At 48.9% G+C, this 21,849-nt stretch overlaps 1 protein-coding gene and 1 long non-coding RNA gene across 2 annotated transcripts in view; one reads left to right on the top strand and one right to left on the bottom strand.

Moving 5' to 3' along the window:
- Window positions 1-8,429: 8,429 nt before the first annotated feature.
- On the top strand, window positions 8,430-20,762 carry LOC139059369 (leucine-rich melanocyte differentiation-associated protein-like). The gene is made up of 3 exons (XM_070537683.1): window positions 8,430-9,177; window positions 13,125-13,385; window positions 20,233-20,762. The coding sequence occupies exons 1-3, from the start codon at window positions 8,918-8,920 to the stop codon at window positions 20,396-20,398; spliced, it is 687 nt and encodes a 228-aa protein (XP_070393784.1). The 5' UTR covers window positions 8,430-8,917; the 3' UTR covers window positions 20,399-20,762.
- LOC139059373 (uncharacterized) overlaps window positions 15,239-21,849 on the bottom strand; it is an 82,988-nt gene continuing 76,377 nt past the window's right edge. Inside the window, exon 3 of the long non-coding RNA XR_011514116.1 lies at window positions 15,239-15,377. This is a non-coding gene — a long non-coding RNA (uncharacterized lncRNA). The remainder of the gene's footprint in view (window positions 15,378-21,849) is intronic.

Below are 21,849 nucleotides of genomic sequence, written 5' to 3'. Positions count from 1 at the left end.
GAGTCGGTAAGACGAGAAGCTATTTACAGAATATATTTACAACAACGGTTGCAGCGCTGACCGGTTAGATTCACAGCGCGAGCCCAGTTCGTTCTTCCTCCTCTTTTCTGGAGTGATGGCGCCTACGCGCCTCGTTCAAACAAACAAATACCACACGCATGTAGCAATATTTTCTAAGCTTTTTACGTAAGTGTTCTGTACTCCTTGATTACGTAGTGCTTCTATGTCTACTGGTATCTCTACTGAATCAAATGCCTTTTCGTAATCTATATAAGCCACATAGAGAGGCTTATTGTACTCTGCAGATTTCGCGATAACCTGATTGATGACATGGATGTGATCCATTGTAAAGTATTTCTTCCTGACGCCAGCCTGTTCCCTTGGTTGACAAAATCCAGTGTTGCCCTTATTCTATTGGAGATTATTTTGGTAAATATTTTATATAATACTGGGAGCAAGCTAATGGTCCCATAATTTTTCAATTCTTTAACGTCTCCTGTTTTGTGGATTAGTATAATGTCTGCATTCTTCCAGTTTTCTGGGACCCTTGCAGTCGATAGACACTTCGTATAAAGATCCGCCAGTTTTCCAAGCATTATGTCTTCTCCATCTTTGATTAAATCAACTGTTTCCACCTTCTCCTCCCGCTCTTCATCGTTTCATGTCTTGCAGGGCACTTCTGACCTCATCGCTAGTTATAGGAGAGTTTCTGCATCCTGTTCACTACTGTTTCTAAGTGAGGTATCGTGACCCCTCTGGGTACTGTATACAGGTCAGCTTAGAATTTTTCCGCTGCTTTTACTATATCTTCGAGATTGCTGATGATATTATCCTTCTTATCTTTTAGTGCATACATCATGGTTTGTCCTATGCCAGGTTTCTTTTTTACTGATTTCAGGCTGCGTTCATTTTTTACGGCTTCTTCAGTCTTTCCCATGTTATAGTTTCGAATATAAGTGATTTTCGCCTTGTTGATCAGTTTTGACAGTTCCGCGAATTTCGTAACGCTGTGTGGCCGCCAGTCCCATACAACCGCGTAGAGCGCAGGACTCTGCGATTCTAGACGTACTGCGCTCACCGCGAAAGGTTAGAAAAACACCCACATAAGCACAGCAGAGAAGTAGCTACGTGAGGCGGTTCGACCAATAACTATAGAAGCGTCATTCAAAACAAGTAATTGTTCTCCACTTCCGGCGGCGTTTTCCCTACTTCCTTTTGAAATAAAAAGATGTCGATCCATAAATATTGTCATAAACAACGGTTAACTTTTTTATTATTAGCTTTTGCTTGCAGTTTGGTTGTTGCCTTGGCTCTCTCCCTTAGTAGATCGCTTAATTTCTCAACTCTTTGCGTTTTTTGTTTCCAGTTGCCAATTTTGCCCGAAAAGTGCTATACAATTAGTAAAAAACAGACGAGGTAACGGGCGACAGTCATCTTGCTTATGGGTTTAAGGGTTATTGCAGGCTTTCATGATGGACGCTCTTTCACATTATTTTATTTCCCACCTTATCTAACCCATATCACGTGTATATGGTTCCGGGCATCTGCCAGCGTCGCGGCGAGCCGTAACCCAAGGAAATAATGAAGCAAAGGGATAAGTTAAACGCAATTGGCGTTTTCTCCGGCCGCAACTCGTTCCATGAGGGTACAGACCAGCTGAGTAACAGCCGCATCCCTCTCCTGGCCTCAGGATCAGCCTAAACAAAGAAGGTTGAACTAACAAAAGTAACAGCTATGCGCGTGACGGTTGAATAGATGGTGACAACTGAACGCATCTCGAGTTAATCGCGCGGGTGCGGAATCTATGAGAAAACTGTCCTTCACATTACAAGAGATGCCGATAACTACCGCCATCTAAAAGGAGTGAAAAAGGCAGCATAATGCTGACCGATGAACAGCTGCCAAGTCTCAACATTGATCCGGCGGCGCTTTAGGAATGTGTGAGAAGTGGTGGCGTGGGTGGGGAGGGGGGGTGGGGGGGGGGGTGGGGTATGCCACTTGATTTCGGGGGGGGGGGGGCCGGGCCCCCCCGGGCCCCCCCCCTGGGTACGTGTCTGGGGTGGTCTACCATACCGGAAATATTATTGCGAGCTTGCGATGCACCATTCGTGCCGTATGCGTTGATTCTAAGCCGCGATCCGGCGACAAAAGATTGCAGCGAGCATCGCTGACGCTGCGCTACGATTCGTCTGAAAACAGGATCCCGCGGCGACGCACCGCTACAAACAAACATCCTGCGTGTTTGTTCCATGGTGTTCCGTTTTGCTCCAACGTGAAGTTACGGCGAGGAAAGTTTGCCAAAGCCTGGTGCCTACAAGTGCAGAGTAACGAAAAAAGAGACAAAAACCATTCCCATTCTTGATTATGAGTTTGTGAAAATACAAAACCGAAAGAAAATATAAATCTTATGCTATTTAAAACCAAGAGTATTTATTTAAAACGATGAATGAAGCATTTTTTGTACCTTTCCTGCTTCGATCGTCTTCTCGCCCCAGGTTTGTAATGGTTTCGATAAATGCAGTTTTTAAAGTATTTGTCAAACAGTAACTGATTAATTACGAGTAGTAAATGTGCCGTGTATATGTAAACCGGCGTGAAAGCCATGCAGAGCTGCCCTTTCTATATTTTTTTTTCTTTCAACGAAGCTAAAAAGCAGACGATGCGCAGCGTTGTAGAAGGCACGGGGTTATTTTGCTCTCGCCATCCGGCATGTGTTGTAGCATTCCAACCACGAGAGCTCTACGAAACCAGTCATCAAATTTGAAAAAACTATTTATACCGAGAATTACGCATACCGAGGCACGGCCTCGAGCGTGACTATTTTAGTCGCGGAGGTAATCGGCTGTCGCGCTTCAGTCATGTGGGCTGGGCCCACATGACTGAACATGGGCCCACAGTCATGACTGAACATGATGACTGAACATCATGACTGAACATGATGACATGGGCCCACAGTCGCGCGCGCGCGCGCGCGCGCGCGTGTGTGTGTGTGTGTGTGTGTGTGTGTGTGTGTGTGTGTGTGTGTGTGTGTGTGTGTGTGTGTGTGTGTGTGTGTGTGTGTGTGTGTGTGTGTGTGTGTGTGTGTGTGTGTGTGTGTGTGTGTGTGTGTGTGTGTGTGTGTGTGAGAGAGATAGAGAGAGAGAGAGAGCATGCTGGCCGCTTCCCGTTGCTCAAAGCGTCAAAATTCCAACCCTCGAGCACGGCCTCACCTTGCATGGGACATTCAAACATAAGCATTTGTCCTTTTCCCTTTGCCCACAGTGAGGATTATCAGGTTCGATTGAACTGCCGACCTTTCCTCATTTATGTTCATTAAAACCTCAATCCTCCTCACAGGCGAGGCCGACTGTTTGCACGAAAACAAGTGATCTCCGGGGAATCATTGCATATACCTAAAGTTTCGCATAGTTTCTGAGTTACAGACAACTGTGGCGGCATTTATTTTCCCAGAAACCCTTCCTCAACCAATGTGCAACAATACTACGGTGAGCATCTTGTAAAAAAGTAAATATCATTCATTCATTCATTCATTTATTCACAGAATGACAAGAAAGCTCGATTCAAGAAGCTTGACATGACTCTGCGGCCAGGCATGGAGGTATGGTCGAGCTAATTCGAGTCCCCTCGTCATGGTGTTTCCAACCATGGCTCATTGTGTCGTCAATGCTCCCAGCGACCATAGAGAGACAGAGTAATACCTGTGTCACACGGGCACATTTGGAAGGCCTTCCAGTCGACGGCCTTCGAAATGCCACAACTCTATCGACTTAAAGGAGTTGTCGCGCTGCTACACGGCACTTTCGAAAGGCCGTTGAGCGGTTCAGGTGTTTCCCGTAAAATTGTGTGGCGCTGTGGATCTTTACATTCGTTTTCATGTCATGAAAAGTTAAGCAACATTAAAACCACTTAAAAGCACTATAAATTCTTTTATGTTTGTTTATACATTTAAAGATATGTTTATACATTGCCATACATATATGTTCTTGTTTCTAAGCTGTTGAGTAGCGAAACTGCGGCAACGTTTGCGTCGCTGCATGTCGCTGTTGTCGAGAGTATGTGCAGTTCGCATATATCAAGTGGCGAAAATACTTTATTGAATAATTATTAACGCTCATATATAGCATTTTTAGAGCATTTTGGTTTGATTTGTTCTTTCTAACCGATAATACGAGCACACTGTGAACGAGAGGGCATGTTCGCACTGTTTCCGTTTCCGTTGCTCAAAGGCCATCGAGATTTCGATTGAGTTGTAAGGTGCTCCGTTGACTCGATAGACTATTGACTCGGCGGCCTTCGAAACCGCACGTGTAGCAGCTCGAACTTGACCTTTGAGTAAACTGATTATCGGTTGGAAGGCCTTCCAAACGCCCGTGTGACTCGGGTATAAGTGAGGATAGGAAAGCAGGGAGTCCAATCAGACAAGTGTCCGGTTTGCTATGCTACATTGTGGCTTAAGGAAAGCAGGAATGACAATTTCACCGGTGACGCTCCCTAATGCGAATTTTGAGCGCAGCTGTTTAGGGGGGCTTGAATTCGCGATATATTGTGGCAAAGAATTTGATGCTGAACTACGCAGGGTGCTCTCGGCGGCGGCACTGAGCTTCTGCTCGGGCAGCTCGTTCAGCAGCAGCGGCAGACGAAGCATTTCCACCGGCTGCGTCGTTTATTAGAGAGTTTTAGCCCAGCGGGTTTACGGCCAGCGGAGCGGAGCGGGCGAGCGGAGACGCGACTGCGCATGCGCACCACGCTGAGGCGGCCAGCGGTTTTACGGAGCAGCGTTTACGCCTAGGGTGCCTCGATGCGAGGCACCCTATTTACGCCCGCTGGAAAGCACTCCCCAGCGGAGGGTATTGGCGGCGAGGAGTTACGGAGTCGCCATCTATCGGAAGCGCCTCGCTGGCGTAGTATGAGGGATCACGTGGCACGCTCCTCATAGGTTTTGCTGTAAGCGGTCACTGAAAACACCACACGCGAGCTCTGCCGGACATTTTTGTAAGTACTTTCGAAATGAGAGAAGTTTCTTAGTGTCTAAATAATAATCTTGGGTAAACTGAAAGCACACAATCGTTTACAGACGCTATTTCTTTACCGAATACGTACAGTGAACGCCACTGCGCGTGGTTGCCGCGATGGAGTCTCCCGAACCGGCTTCTTGCGTGAAAGGTAGGTAAACGCCGAGAGCAAACTATGTGAGATATGTTCTTATAGTGTTTGTATAACTAAATGGAGCGTAATAGAACGAAGCCTCAATGCAGCGATCGCGCAGATTCGCAGCGACCGACTGCGCGTCTGCATGCTTGTCCGCGCACTGTTTCGATTTCTCCGCGCGCGCGTTTTCTCACCGTGCCATGAGCTTTAGGCCGCAGAATATGAGCATTTGACAGTATACAAGCAACCATTGTTGCGTGGGCGCTATCAGAGCTGTTCAAAAATAATTTCATTGTAGAGACTTCGACGCCTACGGGGACTGTAATGTGCCGTCGCGACGATTCAATCTTTCTTTCTTCTAAATTCTTTGACCTTTCAGTATTATTCCTCGAGTTGCATCGCACTGTATGTTTATCGGTGTTCTCAGCGTGCAATTTCCCACTGCTCCTTTTTTGTAATCCAGTGCATTAATTCATAACACAAACATGACCATATATGCCATGCTTTTTTTAAATGTGCTTGTAACCGCTGCCTTTCCACTCCACTGAACTTACCAGTATCTATAGCATCGACAAGTTCATAGACCAAACCGTCATGACATTAGTCGGGCAGCGGACTCGGCCGAGCGTCTCAGTGCGCGTTTTCAGAACATCACAGACCGGGCGCCGTAGCAGAAATCTTCCTCGCGTCTGTGCTTGCTGCATACCCGAGTTGTAGCCGACGACTGTTTGCTGGTTGTATGTTTCGCGAGCCAAGCTTCACGCTGCTTCTTGTCCTGCGGCTACGTGTGAATAAGGCTGACACCGGCCTCCGTTACGTGCGTCTGGCCCTGCGGCACCGAGCAGTCGCCGACTATGTTGCGCGCCTTCAAAGGCAGCCACTACCTATAGTAGTGCTTTGAAGCGTTGTGAAGGAGACACTCGAAGCGGGAAAATTCCGCCACAAAATGAGGACCGCAGCGTACGAGGGAATTTTAACTCGTTTTCAGCTCGCTTCGGCGCGCCCGAAGCAGCCGACGCGGCCACTGTAACGCGGCCGCTATGTCCACGTGATCCCTCCTAGCACGCCACGCCGACGGTGGCGCCAGCTTTTCCAGTGGTGGAGCTCGAGGCCAATACGCAGCGCGCGAGCGTGCGTAAGGGCGCGCGGGCGTGTATGGGAAATGCAAGACGGCAGCCGCGAACATGAACGCCGGCAGTTCTGCATCGAAGACGGCGACTGCCGCGCTGACCCGTACATTAGTACTCAGTACATTATTAACAAATAATGCACTGAGAACATGTAATATATCTTTATTCAACATTTCTTGCATAATAAAAGCAAGCGTAGTTCAATTTCATTTCGCAGTAACTTCTATTCGAACCACTAGGTGGGGCAGCAGAGCGCCCGCTCTTTACCCCGCTCGAGCGGGTGATCCGCTGGGCTAAAATTCTTTTTTCGCGAGCCGCTCCGCTGGCGCAACGGTGGAGACCGCTTCGCTCCGCTGGCCGTAAACCCGCTGGGCTAAAAATTGGAGGACGCTTAAGCTTCGCCTTCAAGAGTGGGACGCGACAGCGTTCCCGTCGACCCGCCAAGCGGTATAAGACAATGCGCTACGGCACAGCGATCACTTACGATGCGCCCCGCATCGGACTTAACGCCCACCTATCACGCGGTGAGCGTCGAGCAACGCAGCGTTCGCCGCGGCAACGAAACGTGCGCCTGAGCGAAAGAAACTAACCAAAGAACTCGGTGTCTCGGAGGGGAAACGATCTACGCCAGCCAAACGTCGTGATCGGCACGGGCAGAGAGATAGATAGTAATCTAAACCGGAAGCACGGCGAAGCGTCGTCAGGGGAGAGGGAGTCCCGCGACGCGCCTGGCAGCGGTCCCAATGCGCGCGCGGCGCGACTCCTGTCGGGGCAGCGCCGTACATTGAGAGGAGGGGGTCTTCTGTGTTTGCCGCAAGATGGCTCTGCGTGTGCGGAAAGCGCAGAAGAAATGCAGCGGAAACGCACTTCGCAACTCGTGTAATTGTGACTTCTGTACGTTACATGTTCATAATTACCGATATACACCGCAGTATAACTTTCCACGGCTCGTTTCGAAGGCAACACCGCATTCACTAGAGGCGCGTTTGCACCGCTTGGAAGCATCGAACTCGTGGCTGAGTGGTAGCGTCTCCGTCTCACACTCCGGAGACCCGGGTTCGATTCCCACCGGGCCAATCTTGGAAGTTGCTTTTTATTTATGAAGCGCCTGCCGTGATTTATCGCTCACGGTCAACGCCGCCGACACCGACGCCGACGACACCGGCTTTTCTGCGACACGAGCTCCTTAACGCTATCGCGTTAAAACTCTCTTCAGGACGTGAGCGTGAACACGGGAAAGCGTGGCTCGCGCGGAGCGCAATCTCTTGCGGGGGCGCCGCAGGCGAATTAGCGCATGCGCAGTGGGTCCGGAGCCTACGCCAGCGCTTTGTTTCCGCGCTGGTCGCTTGCCTGGTCGCTGCAGGCACTCCGCTTTCCGCTTCACCCTTTCGCCGTATCCTCCTCCGCTTTCCCCCTCATGCTTCCGCTGCACCCTCCTCTCCGTTTTTCTCCTCGCGCGTCTTCGCTCTAGCCGCCTGTTTCATTCCCCGCTACGCGCCGCGTTCGCTCTCATCTTTCGCTGTGCTCGTTCGGGTGAATGTCAGCGAAAATAAATGTCAGAGAAAAGAAAGCACACAGAAGCAGAAGTGCTAAGTGGTAAGGGCGACTTGTAAGAGAGAGCTCTCTCGAGGAACGACGCGGAGCGATGGTTACAGTGAAACTCAAAAGTTTAAATTTAATGAGGCTCGCAATATGTCACTTCCAATCGGTGCGAAAAGTCCACAGAATGAAGCTCCGATTGTGACTCCATGCAGCTCTTCAAGAATCGACATTGCCAAATTATCTACTGCAGTGGGCAGCAGGTTGCACAAACCCATGCAACCGTTGTAGTCAGCTTATCAGTGGCCGGTTGCCTTCAGATGAGCTTTCGAGCTCTGCCTTATCGCTGTACAGTGGCGCTGTGTGTAACGTGGCCGCCTGCTGCGATATTTAATATGACCTTTGAATGGAAAGGTGCGTTATCCGGTTATGTATTCTGTCAATGCCCTGGAGTGAGACTGACTCAAGCACGCAGATTGACTCCTGCTGCGGCGGCGTGCGAGATTAAAAGGAACCCGCGTGACCTGCCTTGTGACCAGATAATACACGATTTCGACCGGAAGAGAAGCGTTGGTGTATATACCGGCATGGAGTGTGTGCCACATGTTTATATAGAGCAGCCACATCAAACGAAGGATGAAGACGAGGGAGTGTTTGGAGCTCTCTAGGAGTATCTGTCCCATCGACAAACCACTCGATCGCGAGTTGGCTGATAACAAAATGCCCGGCATGCAGGCATCCATAGCACGCCTTTGCCGGGGCCCCGTCCTTATCTCGGTCCCCGTATCTCCTTCCAAAACACATCGTTCGGCGTGCACAATTCCCAAGCTTGCAACGCCCGTTTGTCTATCTCTTTCGTCATCAGGTTCAAAGCCGAATCGCACTGGTTAGTGAGAAAGAAGTGTGCCTGACGCTTGGCTTCAACGCAGCCGCTCCACGGCCAGGTATATTAGGACGTTCTGTCTTTGGGTTTGTGCTCGTTTTCAAGCCAGAACTGGCGTGTGCGCTGTGCTAAACTGCATGTACACCAGCAGCAGGGACTGCATCATTGCCCAGCGGATTCCGACGCGACGCAGTGAAGGCGGCAAGAAAGGCGTTCCATGAGTGAAAAAGCTGCGGACGGAGTTCGAGCAGGTCAAGGGACTATGTGCGCAGCGCAGGCTTCGCCCCGGACAGCCCAGAGACGGTGCGGCCAGACGAGACCGCCCGAGGCTGCCGCGATGGTGGCGTCGGGGATAGGTGGGCATAAGAGGAAGCAGCTGAGCCTGGCGTACGAGGAACTGACGACCGTGCCGTACAGCCTCATCGAAAAGTACACTGCCGACGTGGAGGTGCTAGACCTGAGTCATAATCGACTGACGTAAGCTTGTGCACCCATTCCCCTGCTTGCCTAATTAATTCTGAGTGCCGATCGCGTAAACCACGTGTACACTTTGGTATAGTAGATGTGAAACCGGTGAGCGTCATTCATGAAGACCCTGTTCAGTTCATTGTCCTATAACGACGTCACTTCCGTTCGGCGTCACTTCCGTTCAGTTGGAATCATGAGGGTTTATAATTAACAGTTGTGTCGGCTATACATCTTAGCGGTGAGTGAACAAAAGTTAAGTGACGTGATCGATTCGAGTACCGTTTGTCGCAAGCACGAGTTCACGAAGCTGGCGACCTTGGTGCCAACCGGAACCCGCGCCGGTTAACATTCCGATCCTTTTTTCGCTTCATTCTCCTCCCCGTGGTGATCGGGCGAAGGACAAATCCATGCATCGGGTCGCGCCACGTATATGGACACTATTATATCAAAGTGAATTACGAATACATGTGTCCCAAGAAGCACGCATAATTGACGGACCGGAGGCAGCTATCTAGTATATCGCAGCCCATATTGACAATGCATGCGTGTATGAGCGTCACGAGGAAATCCAATAGATGCGCGTCACGTTTCTCTTTCGGAGTACATACGTCGGCAAAGAAACTCGCGTTGCGTGTAAAAGCCCGAAGGAGGTGTAGGGTACTCATAAATTACTTGTTATTTTGCTTCAAAATGAAGGTGAACAGTCAGCGCTAAAGACGGTATACAAGCGCTTGCAATGGTGCGCACTCAACAAGAATACGCATGCATAAGCGCCGCGGTTAGCAAAACAAGGAGCTTGCTTGTTCGCTACACTGTGCAAGTATAGGTTTCGGAGGTTATGCTTATCTTCCACAAAGCGCGGCTGTGCATGTATTAGCTCGGCTCGCAGCCGGTCGTAAAGAACCTCGCCTGTGCCGCCAGAGATTCGCGAGACAATGAACGGGGAGATAGCCATCGCGCGCGTGCCCATACAGAGCGCCGTCGCTGGACAAAGGGTTATTACTATCTTTCCATCGTCCAAAAGGGCATAATCATGCGACATGACAAACAACACTTTCCCTTCCGACCACTGGCCTGTGGTCATTCGGTTTGTGCATGAGGATTGATGCGCCTTTAAGGAGTTGCGTATAGTTCGAGATCGTGGTGGAGCGTAGGACGTAACTCGTACAACATGCAATCTTGTTGTAATGAGCTTTGCGAATACTCGCACCGGCCATTATAGATTTTCTTTTTTGCATATGTATTGAATATGTTGACACCCATGTCTGTTCGTTCGTTTCTTTCTTTCTTTCTTTCGTTCGTTTCTTTCTTCCTTTCTTTCTTTCTTCCTTCCTTTCTTTCTTTCCTTCTTTCTTTCTTTCTTTCTTTCTTTCTTTCTTTCTTTCTTTCTATGTTGCGCCATGCAGCGGACGTACATGGGAAGAGATTGAAGAGAAGTGAATGTCAGTCGCCGTATTGTGCGGCGCAAAAAAAAAAGGAAAACATTAACGCCAAAGTAATCTGACCGAGCAAGAAGCGCGTCTTGGTATTGATCATGATTCAGTGCGCCGCATGTCGGCATAGCAATTCCTGTTTATGCGAGGACTGCGATGTTGCACATCCCAACTACATCAGCAACGCATGGCAATTGTTTCCGTTCTATCACCCCGTGCATACAGTTTCACTATCCAGTTGTATACCACCAACATAATTGATGTCTCGTCTAGGCAAGAGGGACAGACGAAATCATCGTGCCCATTTGCGTGTGCCTTGTACGCTCGTTATCACCTGTTCCCGTTGCTTACGTACGCAGCTTCGTGACGCAGCAGTCCCGTATGTGCAGTTTGCCTATTTAAGCGAATGCTGTTTTGCCGGAACGGCCGCTGTTACACTACTGGCGCACTTGGCAAGCAGTAACTCTCTGTCTGTCCGTCTGTCTGTCTGTCTGTCTGTCTGTCTGTCTGTCTGTCTGTCTGTCTGTCTGTCTGTCTGTCTGTCTGTCTGTCTGTCTGTCTGTCTGTCTGTCTGTCTGTCTGTCTCTCTCTCTCTCTCTCTCTCTCTCTCTCTGAGTACTTCGTGTGGCATACCAGTCAATGCTATGTTAATGTGTCGAGAGGATACCTGTGCTGTGCAGTCGCGTTTCCTTGGAGCTACTGTCTGTCTGTCTGTCTGTCTGTCTGTCTGTCTGTCTGTCTGTCTGTCTGTCTGTCTGTCTGTCTGTCTGTCTGTCTGTCTGTCTGTCTGTCTGTCTGTCTGTCTGTCTGTCTGTCTGTCTGTCTGTCTGTCTGTCTGTCTGTCTGTCTGTCTGTCTGTCTGTCTGTCTGTCTGTCTGTCTGTCTGTCTGTCTGTCTGTCTGTCTGTCTGTCTGTCTGTCTGTCTGTCTGTCTGTCTGTCTGTCTGTCTGTCTGTCTGTCTGTCTGTCTGTCTGTCTGTCTGTCTGTCTGTCTGTCTGTCTGTCTGTCTGTCTGTCTGTCTGTCTGTCTGTCTGTCTGTCTGTCTGTCTGTCTGTCTGTCTGTCTGTCTGTCTGTCTGTCTGTCTGTCTGTCTGTCTGTCTGTCTGTCTGTCTGTCTGTCTGTCTGTCTGTCTGTCTGTCTGTCTGTCTGTCTGTCTGTCTGTCTGTCTGTCTGTCTGTCTGTCTGTCTGTCTGTCTGTCTGTCTGTCTGTCTGTCTGTCTGTCTGTCTGTCTGTCTGTCTGTCTGTCTGTCTGTCTGTCTGTCTGTCTGTCTGTCTGTCTGTCTGTCTGTCTGTCTGTCTGTCTGTCTGTCTGTCTGTCTGTCTGTCTGTCTGTCTGTCTGTCTGTCTGTCTGTCTGTCTGTCTGTCTGTCTGTCTGTCTGTCTGTCTGTCTGTCTGTCTGTCTGTCTGTCTGTCTGTCTGTCTGTCTGTCTGTCTGTCTGTCTGTCTGTCTGTCTGTCTGTCTGTCTGTCTGTCTGTCTGTCTGTCTGTCTGTCTGTCTGTCTGTCTGTCTGTCTGTCTGTCTGTCTGTCTGTCTGTCTGTCTGTCTGTCTGTCTGTCTGTCTGTCTGTCTGTCTGTCTGTCTGTCTGTCTGTCTGTCTGTCTGTCTGTCTGTCTGTCTGTCTGTCTGTCTGTCTGTCTGTCTGTCTGTCTGTCTGTCTGTCTGTCTGTCTGTCTGTCTGTCTGTCTGTCTGTCTGTCTGTCTGTCTGTCTGTCTGTCTGTCTGTCTGTCTGTCTGTCTGTCTGTCTGTCTGTCTGTCTGTCTGTCTGTCTGTCTGTCTGTCTGTCTGTCTGTCTGTCTGTCTGTCTGTCTGTCTGTCTGTCTGTCTGTCTGTCTGTCTGTCTGTCTGTCTGTCTGTCTGTCTGTCTGTCTGTCTGTCTGTCTGTCTGTCTGTCTGTCTGTCTGTCTGTCTGTCTGTCTGTCTGTCTGTCTGTCTGTCTGTCTGTCTGTCTGTCTGTCTGTCTGTCTGTCTGTCTGTCTGTCTGTCTGTCTCTCTCTCTCTCTCTCTCTCTCTCTCTCTCTCTCTCTCTCTCTCTCTCTCTCTGAGTACTTCGTGTGGCATACCAGTCAATGCTATGTTAATGTGTCGAGAGGATACCTGTGCTGTGCAGTCGCGTTTCCTTGGAGCTACTTGTAGCGACTTGCTTCCAATATGCAATTCTATAGCTTCCTTCGAATGCGTGCTCTGACCAGGCGTAACTCTGCGGACACAACGCATGTGTCAACAAACGCACTTGGCGAAAGCAAGTCCATGTCATGACCGGATTGACGCTCAGTGACTGCGAACCACACGTGTGTTCTCAGAGACTGCTAAGGTATACCAGCGTCAGGTAGGAATGTGTTCTAGCAAAACGTAGAAGTATTTGATGACCAGTATAGCACATGATTTAGTAGACGTTCTAGGAAAACTGATACACTAATATTTGACGGCCCCTTCTCGCCTGTATTCAGGCTTTACACGAGCTCAGGTTTACCGCTGCCATGCAAGCGCACACGTATCACAGGACGAACGGTTCCTGCAGGGACGTCCGCTTCCTGTCGCACTTCGAGCGCCTTCACACGGTGATCCTGGACCACAACTGCCTGAGCTGCCTCAGCGTGGTGCCGATGCTGCCGACGCTGCAGGTGCTCTGGCTCAACTACAACCGGCTGCTCAGCCTGACGGTGTTCGTGCCCGGCCTGTCCCGGAGCTGCCCGCAGCTGCGCGTACTCAGCTTCATGGGGAACGAGCTCGCGCCGTCGTTCCTCAACAACGGCACGGCCGAGCAGAACGCCAACTACAGGTACGCGCGGGCCTCCGCTGTGCACCAGCCCTTATCCCGGCGCAAACCAGTGTAGCTTATTCACTCTTTCAGAACTTTTACCATTTATAAATACTAAATCATCTGCGACCGCCTTTGAATGCGCAGTGAACGCTGTTAGGAGTTCGCTCGCTTCACTTGTTATCCTTTCGATTTACTCATTCATGGGGTTTACCGTCCCAAAGACACATTGGGCTATGAGAGACGCCGTAGATGACGGCTGCGGATTAGTTTTGTCCACTCGCGGTTATCTAACGTGAACCTATGTCTAAGTACACGAACACCACTGCCACATGCCCCACCGCGGCGGGTAGGTCATCCACTTCCTTTCCTTTTAGTACGAAGCATTCTCTTCAAAGTGCAGCTACTTTCTTGCGAGCGGGTGGTGTATCTCGCCGTTTAAGTTGGCCTATCCCGGCGAGTGAAGTCTGAAATTACGTGCCACAGGCGCGACTGGTGTGTGCACTGGGGCCACTAGGTGTGAGCCGCTGGGTTTTGGTTTGCTTTCAATACTATAAGTTGCCAGTACAAGCATTCTGTCTTACTGTAAGTATAAGCACTACATCGTATAATATGTGCAGATAGCTATTCGCTGCACAGAATTTACATTAATGATACAACCGTTCTCTATAAATCACCGATGCTTGGCATTACGTATACGTCAACTACAGTTGAGTCTGTCCAATTTTTCCCTCACGATTTCCCATCCCCCCATGTAAGATAGCAAACCGGAGATTCCCATCTGGGTAGCTTCCCTACCTTTCCCTATGTTCCTCTCCATCTGTCCCTCTAGCTCTATAGGTAAATGTTCGAATAGGAAAAGACGAGCGGAGAAAGTGAATGCACGTCTCTTGTTGAATTCAGCCGAATTCAGGAGTGAGGTGCCGACGAACGTTATTGTGACGTCATTGATTCCACGATACTTTCGCGTGTTTGGGTCCTTTTCGTGCAAGAAAAGTGTACAAAATATGTCAAGCAAAAATTCTGTGTAATTTCATTAATAAAAATATACAAATGCGTAACAAAACCGTATTATCATTTCGATAATTCATTTCATTAAAAAAATCTATATGGCATCGGGCAGAGTTGGTCCCTATGCGTTGCCTCAAAGTGTGTCCTCGCGGGGCTGCGAGAGTTCAATGCTGTCTTTCCTCGAAGTGTGTTAACGGCGACAACTATTGCAATTGCCAGGGACCACATCATCAAGATCCACATCACAGTTGAAGCACTAAGAGTGCACGTAAGGCACCTTGTCCACACTCCTTGCCACCATCTAGCCTCTCTACCTGCGGAGAGACCATGTTCCTCGTTCTGCCGAAGGGTATGCGCAAGTCGTGAGGCTATACCATCTTGCTTCACACCTGAAACCAGACCTTCGATTCCTCCTTGGTGCGTCATTCAACCAAAGATCAACCTGATAATACCTCGCGTCCAGAAAAAAAGCAAATATGTCATCGCCGGCTCTTAAACAGCTTACCTTACTCCTATTAAATGAGAAGTACCGGTATTAGGTCCACGTACACACCGACAGTTCCGTCCTGCCGAAGAGCTCTACCGCAGCTGTCGTCATTCCAGCAAAAGCCACCACTATCAAGTTTAAAACATCTCACTTGGCAACGTCGACGGCAGCAGAATTCGCAGCGCTTCGAGTCACACTACACTTTATTAATGACGAACCAACGCACAAATGGTCGATTTCCTGCAGCTCGAAGGTTTCACTACAGTGTTTATTGTCAGCCTTATGGCGCGGTCCGCATGAACAGTTGGTATTTGAAATCGCAGAAGTCATGCACCACTTGACTGAGAAAGGACATGAAATAGTTTTTCAGTGGCTACCAACTCGGTGTGGTCTCATCGGCAATGAACGTGCCGATCAAGCTGCTCATTCAGCTCGTTCAGAAGACGGCCGCCCATTGATCCCGCTGTCTAGGACAGATGCCGCAGGGATGCTCCTCCTACTTGCACGTTAATGCACTGCATCAGAGTGGAATGAACTACATTTTATGCACGCCCGTTTTATACATCCTGGATCGAAGCTTAAGCCTCGGACTTCCTGCAAGACTTCCCCCAAGAGACGCGACCATTCTGTGTAGGCTATGGTTGGGCGTCACGTTTACCAATGCCTATACGCGTTCCGCATATATCGCCACATGCTGCGATGTCGGCCGTGCCTATAGGCACGGCGGACACCGCAGCATGTGGCGATTTCGCCGACGCGGAAAGAATTCGTCACGTTCTTTGCTAGTACCCACAGTGCAGTGTGCATAGACAATCGCTTTTCGTCGTGCTGAACCAGTTGGACGACCAGCCTCTGTCGGAAGAAGGCATCCTGAAACATCGACGCAACTTAACATCGCATCAGAAAGAAGGCCGTGCAAGCGCTACTGCAGCTTCGTGAGATCGACCGGCCTGTGTGAACACCTGTGATTGGAACGCCTTTTCTGTTACCTGTCTTGTTTTTATTTTTCTTCATTTTTCCGACTTTTTTTTCTTGTTCCTTTCTTTCCCTCCTCTCGCTCTTTGTTGTCTTTAAAACCCCTATATCCCCCACACCAATGCAGGTTAGCAAATCGGAAACTCGCCTCTGATTATAACCTCCCTGCCTCCCTCTCTCTCTCTTTTCTGTACAAGTATTTTCTGTTCTGTTCTGTTTTACATGAATTGCTATGAAGAAATTGAGATAGACAGTACATTGGGTTATACTTCATTTTTTTACATTATACTTTTAAATCGTTTTCTGGCATAATTCGCATACTATCGCAAACTACCCTTACCTAGTATACACATCTTGCCTCATTGTAGCCGACGCCATGCGTAGCCCCTCAGCGGCATTTCTCAATGTGTTTCTTTATGAACCGTATCACAAGCATGGAGAACCTGCACAAATGGCAAACCGGTTCGTCGTCGGCGTATGACCTAACGAGGGCGCTGATTGCTCCAGTAACTATATACGACGTATTGACACGCTTCTTTCTACCTCGCCAAGCTAGGCGTTTTCATGATGCTGCGGGACGTGTCACTGTCATACTAGTTTCACTCGTAAGCCTTTAAAGAAAACATTAAGCCCTGTTGCACGCTCCCTTGTTAATAATGTAGCGCATTAAAGGCAACGAAGGTGCTCGCTGCCCTTTTATGCCACAAGGCTCGGGCTCTGCCGTTTCACTGGAAGCACGATAAACTGCGAATACCGCGGGCGGCGGCTGGAGAGCGCTGGCCACGACGTTGCGCGAGAGTGGTAAACAGGCGTGTACATTTTTCAGCTGTTACGTAACTAACTTTGACAAATGTGGCGTCCTTGAAAACAGCGCGCGCGATGTGTAACGTCATGGCTCACAAGTCCGGCGACCGAGCGTCGCCACCGGCTTCCCTTTTTCAAACTTGTTGCGTAAGCACGAAAGCGGCACCGCGCGCATTCTCCGGACCGAGTGCTCGCGCGCGATCATCTTGCTGAGCCTCGTCGTTGTTCTCTAGAGTTAAAGGTAGGGGTGGGCGAATATCCGAACTTTCCGAATAACAAATAGAATAATGCGCCTTATTCGATTAGGTCTTCGAATCGAATAGTCGGCATTTGTAACTACGGATATCTTTCTCATAGCTTTCGAACAGTAAGTCATCTGTTGTGCGCGATAAAACATTATTGGAGCTGAAGTGCGATAAGTGTCATCCCGACTGCAACGGCGGACACAAAACGTGACAGGTTACGCAACGGAGCGCGTCATGTACATCGCTCGGGGAGCCGGTCCTGTCCTTCTAAATCTCTATAATTCCCACTATCCGAGGAATTCCAGGTATGTGAGCGAACTGCCTTTTTTGCACCGAATGCTCCACTTTGACGTCTAATGAAGAACGATTGACAACGTGCCATCTTATGACAGAAACTTACTAACATTGTGAGCACTAGTACATGAACATCGTTTTACATAAACGGTGAAAACGCCTGTTTCTATTTGAAAGCCGTATCCCGAAAGCATTAAATAACCAATTCGATTTGATTCGTTTCTGTCATTCGCATTCGATTCGGTATTAAAGTTAGTATTAGCGCACCCTTAGTTTAGAGACACAAAGCGGATCATGGACGAGCCGTTGAATGTACGTGTGTGGGTGTTGCGTCAATGCGCTGTCTTATGTACGCTAACGAACGCGTCAGTTGCTTGACAACATTTGTGTCTCGTATTAGCTGTTGCGTATCGCTAGCCGGGAATAAAAAAAACTCCGGCCAACTAATTAAAGCAAAAGTGATAGGAAGGGGCAGTCATGCAGTACGACTCGTGCAGGAACGGTATGCTGAAACGACTCGCCAACCAAATGACCCAGTCTTCTACAGATTGCCTAACAACAGCTGAATCCCGGGGAAGGTGAAATGTAGGAAAGTCCTTCATCTCAACTGTCCTCCCCGTATAAATTTTATTTTCATCGTGGGAGTACCAGTAGTGCGCAATTTCTAAACTAATTTCTAAGCGCATGCTTGCCGCGCTGTCTCGGCTGAGTCCAAGAAGAAGTATTCCTAACAAACGCGGATGTCACATCAATTCAAACAAACTAGATATACGCGAATAATGGCCTCGTTACAACCTCTGTTGCCGGCAGCAACCATAATGAAGTAACGAAACAACTTTGAAGGTACACTAATCAAGAAAGACCAAACTAATAAAAAGCGAGTGGTCTCACTCCACGATGGACGGAAGCAAGCATGTCAACGCAGCAGAGCGTCAAAAGTGTGGCGGGTATTTTCATTAAACAACATAAAAAATATAAACGCCTAGTAGAGAGACAGAGAGAAAATGATAAATGAAAGGCAGGGAAGTTAACCAGGACTGAGCCAGGTTGGCTACCCTACACTGGGAGAGGGGGAAAATGGAGGTAAATATATATGCTTGGCAAATGCTACATCAAGAGGTACCGAAGCGCGATACGACAGTGGGGTCATTTATAGAATTTTCGAACAGGGCTGCAATTGTGTAGATACGAAAGAAGCTAGACCCATATTAAGCTGAACAATATTGCAAGCAGGTAAGAAAACAAAAGCAGGACAGCCAACGAAAGGTGAACAGGCATTTTAGAAAACTAATAGTACATGGCGATTAATTGGAAACGTGGGGAGGCGAATAAATGGGGAAGCGGTCGCTTGCCCTCCACTGAGGTGCTAGTGTGTGAGCAAGCCGTGCCTCGTAACAAATGTGCGTAGTGTATGAGCAAGCCACGTGCCTCGTAACAATAATTTCTGGAAGCAGCTACTTGATTAACTGTGTTGAATGTGGCGCGACGAACGAACAATAGGAGACCTGCGTTACCCTATCTGCTTGTCTTATCTTAAACAATGCGACAATTGCCGTGAGCTGTACTGCGAGCAATGACAGTAATAACGAGGCGCGTGTGTGAGCCACTGACTCCTTCACTTGGCCAGTGTTAGTAATCGAGGGCTTCGCTGCGAGGTCTTTTCGTTGCCACGTTAGAAGATATTCCAGGGTTGGTGGTTGGCTTACCTGACATCAACATTATGATTAACTTCAACGAGAGGATGTTTGTGATAACCTAGCATTCATGCCTCCTGACGTTGGTTTAGCGTTGGCTGAATCGCCCCCGTCTCCCGATGCTACATCGTAGACGCAGAACTTACCCGCGGTGGGCCAACGCCAATCTCATTAAGTATTCGCCCATTTATTCCTTAATTACACGGACATGGCTTAGCGCCGCTTATTTTAACGGCACTTACAGCAAACAGTTAATTTCGGGAGGATAAAAATGAAGGAACTAACCTCATGTAAGCTAGCTATTTGAGCAATTTACATAATCAGATAGTATATATAGTTTAGTAATTCGCTCTGCTCTTGGATGTCTTGTACGAATGAAAGAAATACCTTCGTTTGTTTCATGGGTTGATGCTATGGTGGATACCAGAAAATATAAGAATAAATGTCGAATAAATGAAAGTGAAATGGTATTTAGTGGCCAGCCAAAAAGAAAAATCGTACATACCATGTAATCAACTAAAGTTATCACACATCGAAACTTCATTGGGAATCTGAACGTAGCAGGCCTCTCGTGTAACCAAGAGAGAAAATATGCAAGGATTCAAGATAGCAGGATGCCAGAACGTGAATAAAGGAAATATGTTGCGATTATTTAACACATTTCATTTCAAGGGCTATGCGCAACAAGTACGGCGCCTATCACACCACAAATTCAGATAAGAAATATACTATACATTTTTTTTGTTGCGCACAACAAATCAGGTCAGCGACATAAGCGATGATTTGCGTGCTGTGACATTCCAAACATTCGTTTGTCTTGGGAGGCGCTAAGAGACTCACTACATTGGCGCCTAGGAACACTGACAGCGAAATCTTAGGCAGAAGGCTAAGAAGCGTTAGACACATTCTGTGTGACATTCAACTGGGGCATCTGGTGAAACTGGTTCACCCCCGCATCCACGTCAGCGCAACGCAAGATGAGAACAGGCAGACAATTTTTTTAAGGGCAACAAGTCTGCGAAAATGGCTTTAGCCTTAAATGGTGTTCATTTTGCTGCACCTGACCCTGTACCGTGATAGTGTGCGGTAATTGTGGCCGCGGCTGTGGTCGTGTGGGTGTGCCCTCTGACCGCCTCTCTACTTTCTTCTTATATTTCTACCCCCTACCCTTGCCTATTCCCCCGGTGTGAGGTAGGAAACCGGATTTTCTTTTGTAATTCATTGCCCTGCCTTTCCCCATTCCTTCACTCTAACTCTATAGGTCTTGGAGGCTAAATGCGACACCATTAGAAGTTGTTTGGGACGTTATAGTGCCTATACCCAATATGACAGCAATATCTGTGTCGACGTGTTCGCAGGCTGTACGTGATCGCGCATTTCCCGAGGCTGGTGTTCCTGGACGACCGGCCCGTGCTGCACGAAGAGAGGCACAAGGCGCACGCCGTGGGGCACCACATCGCCGAGATGCTGCACGCCCACGAGGCCACCGTCACCCGCAACAGCCTCAAGGGAGTGGCGCGGTGATCGCCGGCGTGGCTGTGGAGCCCGTGTCTAGTATGTGGGACGTCCGTCTGTCCGCTCACTCAGTGCTGGTGACGTGGTGCACGAGTGCGACAGTGGGAACTCTAATGTCGGTGCTATGACGTAATGACGGTGAAAAGGAAAGATCGTCGACTGAAGTGCAGCAGGCGCCATCGAAGAGAAGCGGTGCACCGTCACCTTCTTCTTTTTATTGCTCGCTGTCTCTTCTTTCCCGTCTCGTTCCCTCGCGACATTTCCATATTCTATACTTACGAAGCATAAGTATTAATAGCAAATGACAGCCGTTCCGCTGGAGTCAATAGAACGCCCACGAGCTTCGTGCAGGGAGAGATAGCGATAGAGAAAGGATGTACTGAAAGGCAGTGAGGTTAACAAGAAACAGCTCTGGATGCATACCCTTCACGGAGCGGAGGGGTAAGGACGTAGAGATGGAGGGAGAAAGTCACTGTTCAAATCGAGCTGGGGCCCACATGTTTGGTGTGCATCTACAGGTATACAGGGTGAGGATAATCGAGAGGGCATGCAGAAGGTGGCACTGGAAGGAGGATGTCTGTTCACAGGGAGGAGAGGAACGGCCATCCACTTGGTCCGCGGAAGTAGAGTTGATGGCTGTCAGCCAGGTGCGAGGGGTCGCCTTCCTGCACAGTGGGAAGACTTGCGCTCCAGACACTCGGCAAGACAGCTGAGTGCCCCCTTTTCCGCTATCAAGAACCTACGATGCCCCTGTTCTCATGCATGACCAGTTGCCCGTGTTGTCATTTTTTTTTTTGCAGGCATTATGGCTGTCAATTCAAGGGCTTTGAAGGTTATAGTGTGCTTTTAAGATCGTTGGGCCTGTTTGAGCACCTTTGTTTGACGTTGTCCTCACGCGCACGTTGTTCACCAGTCCATCTCCCCCTCTTGAACTTCTGTTCACCATTTTCTTGCTTCGGTAGCCAACCAGACACGCCTTCTTCTGTCCAACCTGTCCTCATCAACTCCTTGTGTCTTTGTATAGCGTCGGACAGGGGCCTGTATGCCAAGAATTTCCAGTGTACGCACACGAAGTGCTGCACTAGCTCGGTCACATGGTCGGCGCAAAATAATGGATGACGCTGACGAAAACGCAGCATAGCGCCGGCTTTATTTGAAGAAACGAAAAGTGTATATACAACACAGTCATCCGTCCTTTCGCACTGCGCCAAATGACACCATACGAACTAGCTTTCGGCAAACGGTGTACGTGCTGGTCGTATACCTGAATACGAAGGCGTATACACTCGACGTTGTTTGCAATGCCATAGTTAAGGCCCAGATGATAGACGGCGAGAATTCAAAGCAGTCTGAAAAAAGATCCTCGTAGCTGCCATACGGAAAGTGTCATGCTGCACGACAATCATGAGAAAGTATAACCACTGCAGATCGGTCTTTGTTTCGCCTATAACTGGACGACC

The sequence above is a fragment of the Dermacentor albipictus genome, chromosome 4 (genome assembly GCF_038994185.2).
Source record: "Dermacentor albipictus isolate Rhodes 1998 colony chromosome 4, USDA_Dalb.pri_finalv2, whole genome shotgun sequence".
Classification (NCBI taxonomy): Eukaryota; Metazoa; Arthropoda; class Arachnida; order Ixodida; family Ixodidae; genus Dermacentor; species Dermacentor albipictus.
Note: the sequence above shows the minus strand (reverse complement) of the source record. Positions and strands in the feature narration are given on the sequence as shown.

What these genes read in the sequence shown, in the direction of transcription:
- LOC139059369 (XM_070537683.1), top strand. Translation starts at nt 8,918, where the DNA reads ATGAGTGAAAAAGCTGCGGACGGAGTTCGAGCAGGTCAAGGGACTATG. An exon ending in CTGAGTCATAATCGACTGAC is followed by an intron (nt 9,178 to 13,124) that starts GTAAGCTTGTGC and finishes CGGTTCCTGCAG; the next exon opens with GGACGTCCGCTTCCTGTCGC. An exon ending in GAGCAGAACGCCAACTACAG is followed by an intron (nt 13,386 to 20,232) that starts GTACGCGCGGGC and finishes ACGTGTTCGCAG; the next exon opens with GCTGTACGTGATCGCGCATT.